General features: G+C 49.3%; 1 protein-coding gene across 2 annotated transcripts; it reads left to right on the plus strand.

Moving 5' to 3' along the window:
- Nucleotides 1–483: 483 nt before the first annotated feature.
- On the plus strand, nt 484–11,656 carry Atxn1l (ataxin 1-like). Of its 2 annotated transcripts, none has more exons than XM_005403519.2 (3): nt 484–637; nt 2,606–2,667; nt 4,029–11,656. In XM_005403519.2, exon 3 carries the CDS (start codon nt 4,149–4,151, stop codon nt 6,216–6,218), a length of 2,070 nt encoding a protein of 689 aa, XP_005403576.1. In that variant the 5' UTR covers nt 484–637; nt 2,606–2,667; nt 4,029–4,148; the 3' UTR covers nt 6,219–11,656. The 2 variants fall into 2 exon arrangements, with proteins under 2 accessions (XP_005403576.1, XP_005403575.1); XM_005403518.2 differs by having other exon boundaries at nt 4,032–11,656.
- The last annotated feature ends 183 nt before the right edge of the window (nt 11,657–11,839 follow it).

Consider the following 11,839-nt stretch of genomic DNA (forward strand, 5'->3'; position numbering starts at 1 on the left):
GGTCTCGCTATGCAGTTCAGGCTGGCCTCAAGCTCACTTTGTAACACAGGCTGGTCTCGAACTAGCAGTCATTCTCCTGTCTCAGCCTCCCAAGTGCTAAGATTACAGGCAAGCATCACCATGCCTGGCTATTTCTCAGCTTTTATAGAGCTACTATCACGACTCTGTCCCTACGAAGGATCTCCTTACTCTTCAGATTCCCCTAAGTTCCTTGCAGCCGGCTTCCAAAATCAGGACCGGAAGTCCAGGCAAGGTGGGGTCACTGATGTCTACTCATCACGACTGCTTTGAACCCCCTAAAATTTACTGGAGTGGAAAGATGGAGGTGTTAATGTAAAGTTAAATTGAGCAGCTGGGTTCAGCCCTATTCACTGGACCTGTTTAAGGGAGAGGAGTTCATTTTCCCACCAGAGGGGGCGCTGGACGCAAAGGGCGGAGGGTACTTCTTGGCTTCGCTTTCCGGCTAGATCTGTGACGCAATCTCTTCGCGCCAGGGGCGGGACGTGCTTGACGCCATCTCCGGGCGCCCGGCCTGGAGGGGGGCGCTGGGTGTGGGGCGGCTCCAGGGCCGGGGATGGCGGTTGCGGTGGCTCCAGGACGACCGGGAGGAGCCCAGGGAGCGCTGTGAGATGGGCCGGTGAGTGTTGCTAGGAGCGGTGGCCGCCAGACCGGCCTAACAGGCCAAATAGGCCTAGGTTCGGAGCTTCGGGGGAAGTGGACCCAAGAGCCCCACCGAGCCAGGGCCCAGAAGCAGTGGAAAGAGAGAGCGAGAAAGGGCGCGCCTAGATCCTCGTCCGCTGGGCGCTCTCCCTCCTGGAAGGCGGCTTCAGGCCGGGTGCCTCGCTGCCCCCGCGCCTGTGTCCCCGCGGGCCCGAGTGTCCGAGTCCTCGGAGCGGGAAGGGGCCCCCAAACAAGGAAGCGTCGCCTGCGGGGCCTCGTCCCCGCCGGGGTGCTTGGACGCCGACCCTCACGCTCTGGACGCTGAATTTCTTATTTCGGGCCCGACCCTCGTTGCATCAGGGATTTCGGGATCAGGGGAACCGTAACCTCTGCTCTTTCCCACGGTTCCCGTTCTGTCGGGCGCGCGTCTCACCCTCCGCGAATTGGGTCCCCCGCGGGGTTCACCCTCTCCACCTGACCCCACGCTTGCTGAGCAGCTCCTTTCTGGGTTGTGTTGGCAGCCTTGGAGAATGGCCCCCGCTGCGCCTTAGCGCCGGTGAGGTCGCCAGCTGTGTCTTCCCCTTTAGAAATTCTCAGCAAGTCCCTTAAGAGAATGAGGTTTCAGGTTCTGAGATGGTTTTTGCCTTGTGGCAACCTGGCGCACGGACTTGGCTATCTGTTGTCCTTCCGGCAGACCTCTTGCCTCTCCTGGTCCTTTGATTAGCTTGTGTTTGCTGGCCCCTCCGTGACCCACAGGCAGGTTTTCTCCAGTATTTTAGTTGCAGAAAACAAGTGTCACTCTGAGAGTGAGGACGTGACCACAGTTATTGGCAAAGAAGGGAGGCCTGACTTGTGCCCGTTGTGTAATTTGTGGAGTTAGAAATTTGTTACTTCCCCTTGTTTTCCTATCTTTCCAGCTTCGTATATCCCAGTGCCATGCCAAGCCTAATATAAACGTGGCCTTCCGTTTGGGGTTTTTTTGTTTGTTTGTTTTTTGTTTTTGTGGTACTGGGGATCAAACTCAGGACCTTGCGCTTGCCAGGCAGGCTCTTGTGCCACTGAACTATATCCCCAGCCCTGGCCTTCCGTTTGGAGGCGGGCTTGCAGTGTTCTGTGGAACTCGGACACGACAGTCAGTGGTTTCTCGTACTCATCCGTATAGGCTGCTCTGTGTTCGCAGGTTAAGGATACTTTCTTGAGTGTTTGATGATCGTTTTTGGCAAGTGTGGGTCCAGATATTGATAGTACAGCGGTAGTTTTGTTTCCCCACTGTTAGCTGTGTAGGATCAAAGTGGTATTTTCACTTTCTGCCACACCCAGTTCAGTTGGTGTGAAGTTGTCAGAAATTTTTACGCACACACACGAGCGCGCAAGAGTTTTTTTTTTCCCCTGAAAGACTGTTAATAAGCTTTCCCCACGAGTGACTCCCCCTTGACCTCTTTTTCTGCCCCAGAAACATAAATAATTGTTCTTTTTACTCTAGTGCCACCTTTCTTACTCAAGTGCCTCCACATCTCTGTAGTCGTAGGCCCTGAATAAGAATGAAATTCCCTGCTTCCTGTTGTTCACATGGGAACAGTACTAAGTCTTCATTTTTATTTCTGCATTTACCAAAAATTCAGATTGTACATACATTTTTACCTTCAGGAAGTTTCATCTTCTAATAGGAAGTAGGGTAGAAAATGAAGACTATGATGTTGAGGAAAACATGAGATCTGCTGCATGGGAGAATTTTTTTCAGAGAGATCTTCTTGTAAAGTAGAGCTTTTGCTTTAACTGCCTTCCCACTCTGATTGATACATTGTTGCCTCTAGAGAAGAGGATGGGGCTTCTTGTGGATTTTTAATGTTTCCTTATGGCTTTATATAATTAGCTTTCCTGATGCCCCTGGGGGGAGATCAGAGGTCAGTCTTCTGCTTACTCTATCCCTTTTTCTTTCTTCTAGACTCCCAGATCAGCCGGGAGGACGCTTACCACAGCTGCTTGGAAGCACCACCAGAAGTTCAGGTAATATAGGTTGGATACTTGGTTGCAGAAAAATATCTAGGATGCAACAGTGGAAAAACTGAGTAGAATGCCATATAGAAAACTCTTTTCAGATCCATAGAGCTGGAGTCTGGTTGGAAAAAAATAGGTGGCAAAGTTCACATTCATTGAGATAGACCAAGAAGATACTTTTTGACAGTGGACAAAAGTAATTGTGAGCTGGGCACGCCTGTAATCCCAGCCTATAATCCCAGCACTCCGGAGGCTGAGGCAAGAGGACCATTGCCAGTCTGGGCTACAAAGTGAGCTGAAGGCCAGCCTGAGCTGCATAGTGAGACCCTGTCTCAAAAAGACAAAATAATAATAGTAATAATAATAATAATAATAATGGGGAAAGATCACAGAGAAAGGGGAGACAGAGCTTTCTTATGAATCATATAGATCTTAGATAGAAACAAACAGGCGTATTGAGAAGAATGGAATAAGAATTTGGTGAAGTGGTATTAGAGTGTACTTGCAGTGGAAAGGGACCCACTGGCAAAAGGAAGAAAAAGAGAACAAAAAAGGGAGATTGAAGGTGGTTGATGAAAAGAAAAGAAGTCTTGCCAGACTAGAGAACAGGCAGTTTATGTGAGGTCAGAAGAATTTTGTTGCACCTCTGGGAAGGAGGAGAAACAAGCTGTAGAAGAAGCTAATGTAATCTCTCTTCCCAGAGGGCCCAAATTGGAATGCAGTTTCTTAGGGAAAAACAGGTACTATATTTGAAACTGTGTTTAGAGACAAACATTTGGAAAAAAACAACAAGTAAGTCTCAGGATTTACAGAGGTATGAGTGATAAGAGGCAAAGGAGTGCGGGAGTTTAGTCAGTCTTGGGGAGGGAGGGATAGGAGTAGGTGAGATCATAACCCGAATTAGGCTGGGGAAAGGAAGCAAGGATGAGATCATACATTCAGGGAAAGAAGATGGCACATTACTTTTTGGTAGCAAAAGGAGAAATTTAGGAAAAAGCCATCAGCAAAGATCATGTGTTCAAAGCCCCCTTAGAAGGAAAGGCTGAGGAGTCAAGGTCTCTATGAAAGGCGTGATTAATCCTGGAGCTTGTGGTCTCTGAGGTTGTTGAGGCCTCAAGTTATTTATGTGTTATTGAATGCTCATCCTTACAGCTCTCTGTGCTTCGTGGTTTTCCTGATGGTTTCTCTTGTCCTAGGTTGGTGAGCAGGGAGATAGCTTCCCCGTCTGCCCTTCTCTTATACTTCCTCTTTCCACCAGTCACCTTTGTTACATCTTCCTCCGTGGGCTCGGTTCTTGGGTTTGTTTTTTTTTTTTTCCTTTTTAAGTGTTTCTGTGGGTTACTTTTCTTTGCCTCTGATTTGTTCCCTAGCAGATGTGGGCGCCCCAGCCAACAGCAGAAAGGGGTGCAGGGAAGCCACAGAGAAGCCCCTTCTGATGTCCCAAGGAGCAAGCCAGCCCCTCCCAGGCTCCAGGAACACCACAAAGCAATATGAAACCTGTGCATGAGAGGAGTCAGGAATGCCTTCCACCAAAGAAACGAGACCTCCCTGTGACCAGCGAGGATATGGGGCGAACTACCAGCTGCTCCACAAACCACACATCCTCCAGTGATGCCTCTGAATGGTCCCGAGGGATTGTGGTGGCCGGGCAGAGCCAGGCTGGAGCCAGAGTCAGCCTGGGGGGTGATGGATCTGAGGCCATTACTGGTCTGACAGTAGACCAGTATGGCATGCTCTATAAGGTGGCTGTGCCACCTGCCACCTTCTCACCAACTGGCCTCCCATCTGTGGTGAACATGAGCCCTTTGCCCCCCACGTTTAATGTAGCGTCTTCACTGATTCAACATCCAGGAATCCACTATCCCCCCATCCACTATGCTCAGCTCCCATCCACCTCACTGCAGTTTATCGGGTCTCCTTATAGCCTTCCCTATGCTATGCCACCTAATTTCCTACCAAGTCCCCTCCTTTCTCCTTCTGCCAATCTCGCCACCTCTCACCTTCCACACTTTGTGCCATATGCCTCACTTCTGGCAGAAGAAGCCACTCCTCCCCCCCAGCCTTCATCCCCAGCCCATTCATTTAACAAAGCCCCCCCTGCCACCTCCCCACCTGGGCAGTTGCCACATCACTCAAGTACTCAGCCACTGGACCTTGCTCCAGGCCGGATGCCCATTTACTATCAGATGTCCAGGGTACCTGCTGGATTTACCTTGCATGAAACCCCCCCAGCAGGTGCCAGCCCAGTTCTTACCCCTCAGGAGGGCCAGTCTGCTCTGGAAGCAGCTGCTGCCAATGGAGGACAGAGACAACGAGAGCGAAGTTTAGTAAGGCGGGAAAGTGAAGCCCTTGACTCCCCCAGCGGCAAGGGCGAAGGCCAAGGACTGGTGCCAGTGGTAGAATGTGTGGTGGATGGACAGTTGTTTTCAGGTTCTCAGACTTCACGGGTGGAGGTGACAGCACTGGCGCACCGAGGGACCCCAGACACTGACCTTGAGGTCCAGCGGGTGGTTGGCGCTTTAGCTTCTCAGGACTATCGTGTGGTGGCAGCTCAGAGGAAAGATGAATCCAGCCCCCTCAACCTGTCCCATCATACTCCTGACCATCAGGGTGAGGGACGAGGGTCAACCAGGAACCCTGCAGAGGTGGCAGAGAAGAACCAGGCCCGTGGGTTCTACCCTCAGTCCCATCAGGAACCAGTAAAACATAGACCTTTACCCAAAGCAATGGTTGTAGCCAATGGCAACCTGGCGCCCACTGGAACTGACCCAGGCCTGCTGCCTGTGGGCTCGGAGATCCTGGTGGCATCGAGTCTGGACATGCAGACCAGAGCCACCTTCCCAGACAAGGAGCCAACGCCACCCCCTATTACCTCCTCCCACTTGCCCTCCCATTTCATGAAAGGGGCCATCATCCAGCTGGCTACAGGGGAGCTGAAGCGGGTGGAGGACCTCCAGACCCAGGATTTTGTGCGCAGTGCCGAAGTGAGTGGGGGGCTGAAGATTGACTCTAGCACGGTTGTGGACATTCAGGAGAGCCAATGGCCTGGATTTGTTATGCTGCATTTCGTGGTTGGTGAGCAGCAGAGCAAAGTGAGCATCGAGGTGCCCCCCGAGCACCCCTTCTTTGTATATGGCCAGGGTTGGTCCTCCTGCAGCCCTGGGCGGACTGCACAGCTCTTCTCTCTGCCCTGCCATCGACTACAGGTGGGAGATGTCTGCATCTCTATCAGTTTACAGAGCTTGAACAGTAACTCGGTTTCTCAGGCCAGCTGTGCTCCCCCAGGCCAGCTGGGTCCCTCTCGAGAAAGGCCTGAGAGGATGGTCTTGGGACCCAGAGACCTGTGTGACAGTGAGGGGAAGAGCCAGCCCACAGGAGAGGGCTCCCATGTGGTAGAGCCCCCCCAGCCTGAGCCTGGTGCTCAGACCTGCTGGCCAGCCCCGAACTTCCAAAGATACAGTGTGCAAGGGGAGGAGGCACGGGCTGCGCTGCTCCGTCCCTCTTTCATTCCACAAGAGGTAAAACTGTCCATCGAAGGGCGTTCAAATGCGGGAAAATGAACCTCTCTCCCAGACCAGGACTGGGGCTTTTACTCCAGAGGTGATCCTCACCGTGAGCAGGCAGAGGATTTGCACACGCTGAGCAGGGAATGGCTCTCTTGGCAGTGAGATTTAGGGGAAAAGGGGAAGCATGAAGGCAGCCTCCCAAGGCAGGATCTGTTGCTCATTACCCCTTGCATCCCTTTCAGCACAGCCCCAGGGGGTGCTGTGATAGGGTGCAGCAGGCCTGGGGCAAGAAAGGGAGGGGGTGCACATAGGAAAAGAAACATTCCAAAATCAGGGCCTCCCTGCTCTTTCCTCCCTATCCCTAGCTCCTGCAAGGGACAGTACAGGCTTTGGGGGCAGGTGGCAGAGAGAGGGAGCAAAGAAAGAGCCAAAAATGATGATCCACAGCTTATAGTAGCAGTAAAACTGTCTGAAGTGTTTTGTTTTTTAGTTTTTTTTTTTTTTTTCCTTTTTTGTGGTGGGAGGGCAGGAGGCCCCATGGTTAGAAATAAGAGGGTTCCCACCCAGAACCCTTCTTGTGAGAGATGTGCACTTTAAAGGGTGATTTTTGTTACAGATATCTATGGCTGGGTGTGTGGGAGAGGAGTACCCTCATCTGCAGAGCTCTGCTTGATCCTCAGCTTCACCCCTTTCCCATCTCTCTCAGCATTCCTCCTGTGAGGCTTCTAGCAGCTTGGAGGCCAGGAGAGAGAGAAGCCCTTCCAGAGTTGAGCGTGGAGTTCTGCCTTGCCAGGGACCCAGTCAGGGGACTTTGGGAGAAAGACCTTATAGCCAGGTGACTGGGCTCTAGGTGGGGCTTCTGGAAAAGTAGCTGACCTAACAAAGCTCCTCCTACTCAGTATGTGGGCCTGCTTTGAGATTTCCTCCAGTCTCTAGTTGGTAATGGTGACTTTGGAAAGAATCAGTGGACCTTTTCCCCAGGCACCTATACCCCTCTGTTGTCTGTCTATGTTGTGCCTAAGTGCCTGCACTGCCCCCACCCTTCTGCCACTCTAGCCTCTGCATGGCGTCTTGAGCTGGGCCTTGTGTAGCTGCGCTGCCTTTCCTCTTCTGCAAAAGTGGCTTTGTCCACTCTGGCCAAGACCTCTAGTTTGTGGTATGTAGGGGTCTGTGGTTTCCCCATCAGCTAAAATCTTTGTTTTTAAGAACTCTTAAGTTACGGCCCTCCTCTTTTACTGCCACATACCTTGGGGGAGAAACAAGAAGGGGACCATGCCCTGGACCAGGGCGAATGCACCTGGCTAGGCAAGTCCCATCCTGGTATTTATGCATGTCCCCCTCTTGTGTTATGTCACTGCCACTCCTAGCATTCAGTTGTCTCCAAGCCATCCTCTCCCACCACCAGCTCTAAAGTTCTGGGATAGTCTCAGTAACATTTTAATACCTGAAGTACATTTCATTTCTGATTTCCTCTGCAGAGTATTTTAAGTCTTAGTTGCATGTGCTACCCTTTGTCATAACTTTTCACAACTTTTAGCATCAGCTTGGACTGTGGGATTCTACTGGGTATTAGGATTTAGGCTACTCCACCAGCTATCAGGTGGGTGAGTGGTCTTGTTTGTTTGATTATGGGGGCGGTCTTTAGACTCTTGAAGGCAACTCAGGGTATTGTCCACCTAGCTCTCTTGGTTAGATTTCTCCCAGGTGTGATCCTGACATTTCCTTTTATTGATGGACTGGCCAAGGCCTGGCCTCTCATCAGGAGTCCCAAATGTCTGAGGTCTGAGTTCTGCTCTGTCTAAGACTGTAGGCAAGTCTTACGACCTCTCACTCTTTCACTTCCTCCCCAGCTGCCAAATGGGGATAAATAATCTTACCTACCTCCTGGGGGGAGGGGAAGTTCTGAGAATGGAGTCATTCTTAGTGTTCAGGTGCTAAAGGTTGTTCTCCTGGGGGAACAGAGTGACTGAAACTGGCTTGTTTGCTACAAGCCCTACACTCTACTGTTTCATTCCTTGAGAGCAGTTAACCTGGTCAGTGAGCTTTGTGGAGTCCATCCAAAGGAGGCTCCTGACCTGACCACGCATTCTTCGGTCTCTACTTTATGTCAGAACCAAATACCAACCTTGTACTGCATTTGAGATCATATCCTTTCCCTTTTCTACCCTTCCGTTCTCTGAATGCTGCTTTCTCTGGCTTGTTTGCTGCAGTGGGGCCTGGTGTGAGTCTTGAGAAATCCCCTCAGATGAGAGTCTTGGGTGAGGGCCTCATCTTTAGCTATTTCATGAGCAACCTATGTTTAGGGATTATCATATGTATGGGTTTCTCACAAGCGTCCTTCATGGGAGGGTTCATCAGCAGAATAGAGTAACAGCAGACACCCAAGAAATGTCCACTGTGACACCAACTGAGCTGCTTCCTTATAGGAGCAAACCTGTATTTAACCAGGTACAGACCAAGTGGTTTAAGTCAGAGTACCCTCCACTCAGGCAAGTTGCGACTTCCCAGTCTGGTCACACCAAGTCCTGGAAAGAGAAATTGTGGGAGACCTTAGCAAGTTGAGCGCTGACATTTCTGCCATGGTTCCTCTTCTGTTTTCTTGCTGGTGAAGCAATACCAGCAGCTGCTCCTCATATTGTGCCATGTATGTGTAGCATGTTAATACTTGATTTTGCTGAGCTGCAGAGGTAGCTTTCTTTCATAAAGGATGGTTCCCCAAGAAAAAAAAAAGCTTTGTCCTCTAAATCTTGGTCAGAGCTATCATAGTCCTTGGCTTTTCCTCTGGTTCACTTTTCCTCCAGACATGAGAAATAAGAGTAAACTGATATTACCTGTTTTTCCTAGTAGGAGTTACTTAAGTTTGCAAGAGACATGAGTGTAGTGTTTGCAGAGTGAGCATTTCAATGGGCAGTTGACAAAGGCTGGTCAGTCCCTAGTCAGTGGTGGTACATTCCCAGAGCTTAGGGATAGAAAGGAGGACTGCTAAACTCTGGAACTGTACAGAAATGCCTGCACCAATTTGGAAGAAGGGAAACTTGCTAGAGAATGCTTCAAAAGATCCTAAGACTTAGACCACCATTCCTGTCAAGATTATTATACTTGGGAAAGGGATCTGGGAGTTCAGAGCTTAGTATTGTATCCAATACAAGAGGTCCCAGCAGATCTGGACTGACCCTTCTATACTCTTGGTCCCAGTTGGTCATAACGCCACGGTCTTTCCTCTGTGCTGCTTTGCCACTGCTGCTCTTTGTTCACTGTCCTGCCTGCTGCCCTCTGTAGCTCCCTGTCCTTCCATGTCTTTGGCCATGTAAATGAAATTCAGGCATTTATTCTTAGCTATGTTTTGCCAGTGTTACTGTATAGCACAGTCATGTTGAGTAGGGATGGTATGAAATGCTGCTGGTGGGCTGGTGAATCCAAAGGGATATGGCTTCAGTGATATCAGGAGCTCTCTGGCTCCAAGATCTGCCTGTCTTGAGAAAAAAAAACAAGCAGTTCCTATGAGAGGGTATGTTCTTCCTTTGTAGTATCTTGTATTCTGTTTTAAGAACCGAGTAAGGGGGAACCACCGTAGGGCCTGTGCCAGCATCCCAGCAAGATTCATGTAGCTCTATTTACATGGATTGTAGGGTTGGGAGAGGGTTTGAAGTTTGGCTGACGTAGCCCCTCCAGTAGGGTTTAGTTTTATTTTTTCCAATGGGCATCATAGGTGATTTAGGGGAAGCACAGGATGGTAATATTTAAACCTGCAGAAGCAGGCATATGGTAGAGTTGACTGATCACACTGGAGCTAAAAGTGGACATGGGATGACTGGGAAAGGGCCCAGGTCCATTGGAGTAAAGATAACCGGATTAACTGAATTGGCCATGGGAGATTAGGCCATAGTCTTAGAAGCAAAGTAAATAGAACAGAGGCCAAATTTTTGGGAGATGTCTTGACTTCCTTGGGCTAAGTTTATTAAACCACACTGAAGCTACAGTATTTTCCAGATGGGAAAAAGCGTACACTACAGTCGAAGAGATGAACCCTGCTAGATTGGATGTTGATCAGGAACCTATTAGCCCTTTGCTGTGAAACCTTCACCCACCCTCCAGCTTCCCTAGGGTAGGAAAGGTCTCCCACATTATGCAATAATAAAATAAGCCTCTGTGTCTTTGCAGTTGTCAGTTGCTCTTTCAACTCTAGGATCCACTGTTGGACCAGAAGCCTGGTCTGGGCCTCAGATGACACTGGCCCTTGATGCTAGAGTCGGCTGCACTCTCTCCTTACTTGCAGACTATGCACAGTGCCTGGGGCAGAAGGAGCAGAGGTAGTGTGGTTTGCCCTGCTGAGCCTCCCCAGCAGGAACAGTAGTAATAAATGCACTTTTCACACTAAAAGTTTATTAGTTCTCCTGTTAAGCCTAGATCTTCCCCTAGTAGATTGCAAACTCAAAGTGTGTGATCCCAAAGCCATTCCACTGCAAATGCCCAGCAGTGAAGATGGCCCCATCTTGGGTTCCTGTCTGCAGTGTGTGTGGTTGCAACCCATGTGCCTTTACCCATTGTCAAACTTGCAAGCATCTATTCTGTCTTTATGACTGTCATGGGGACTTAGGTTCTTCAGAGAGCGAGCGAGCAAGAGCGCTGATGACAGTGGTTTTACATCCACCCCTGGATAAGGAGCTTGCACATAGTGGTGAATTGTGAGGGTTAGTGAGCTGCTGGTCTTGCTGAAGGCGTGGTTGATCCCTCATACTTGCTTCATACATGCATTGAAGAGAATCTGGATTGTGTTGGGGAAGAGACTGTACTCATGGCTAATTTGAAGTATTAAAATAAGACTGTCCCCTACAAACTAGTCACACAGGATCCCTGTAGCCCGAACAGTGTAAGTTCCAGCTGCAGAGAGCAAACTGCTCTCAGCTTGCACAGCACCTTAGGGGAGGGAAGAATATATGGATAGGGAATGGGGTGGAGAAAGGATGGGAATTTTGTCATCCAGGTGGCTTTAGGGTCCTAAGGATTAGAGAAGGATGGCACTGGGGAGGTCTGGTTGGATCTGATTTGTGTAGGAGTTCCCTGTAGATAAATTACTGATCCCCCAACTACTATCCCCAGTATGTAATGGCTGAATTAATATGTAATCAACTGCATTGTATCTAAAGCCTTAGAACTAGTCAGGTGCTCCCCCCACCCAATACCATTTCTTACCCTCTAATCCTACCTGATCTTTAACAAAGCATTAATAATTCTAAGGATAATCTCTATTTTGTTGTGCTTTTTTGTAACTGTTTTAAATAAATCAATTTGTACTGTATATTTGTACTTTTGTGAGATCCTTTTTGCTGTTTTACCATTTTAAGTCTCTGTACTTGGCTACACACAGATTGTATTTTTATTGTTAATGCTCTTCTTATGGATACCTGCATTTAACTTGTGGACTATGTAAACACAATATATATCAATATCTATATATCTATATATCTATCTATATAAACTACTAGCTTTTCCTTTTGGTGTTTGCGCCTCCTTCGTACCAGCCTCAGGTGGTGGCCATTGCGTGGGGTGGGGTGGGGTGGGGTGGGGTAAAAATGTTTTGTGGGAGCACTTGAAATGAAATGCAAATGGTACCCTTAATGCAGTGAGCTCAGGGCAGATGGTGGGAGATATCTAAAGTGTGGTCTGCTATTGAT

This window comes from Chinchilla lanigera, unplaced genomic scaffold (genome assembly GCF_000276665.1).
Source record: "Chinchilla lanigera isolate Chin_1 unplaced genomic scaffold, ChiLan1.0 scaffold00083, whole genome shotgun sequence".
In the NCBI taxonomy this organism is placed as follows: Eukaryota; Metazoa; Chordata; class Mammalia; order Rodentia; family Chinchillidae; genus Chinchilla; species Chinchilla lanigera.

What these genes read in the sequence shown, in the direction of transcription:
- Atxn1l (XM_005403519.2), top strand. Translation starts at nt 4,149, where the DNA reads ATGAAACCTGTGCATGAGAGGAGTCAGGAATGCCTTCCACCAAAGAAA.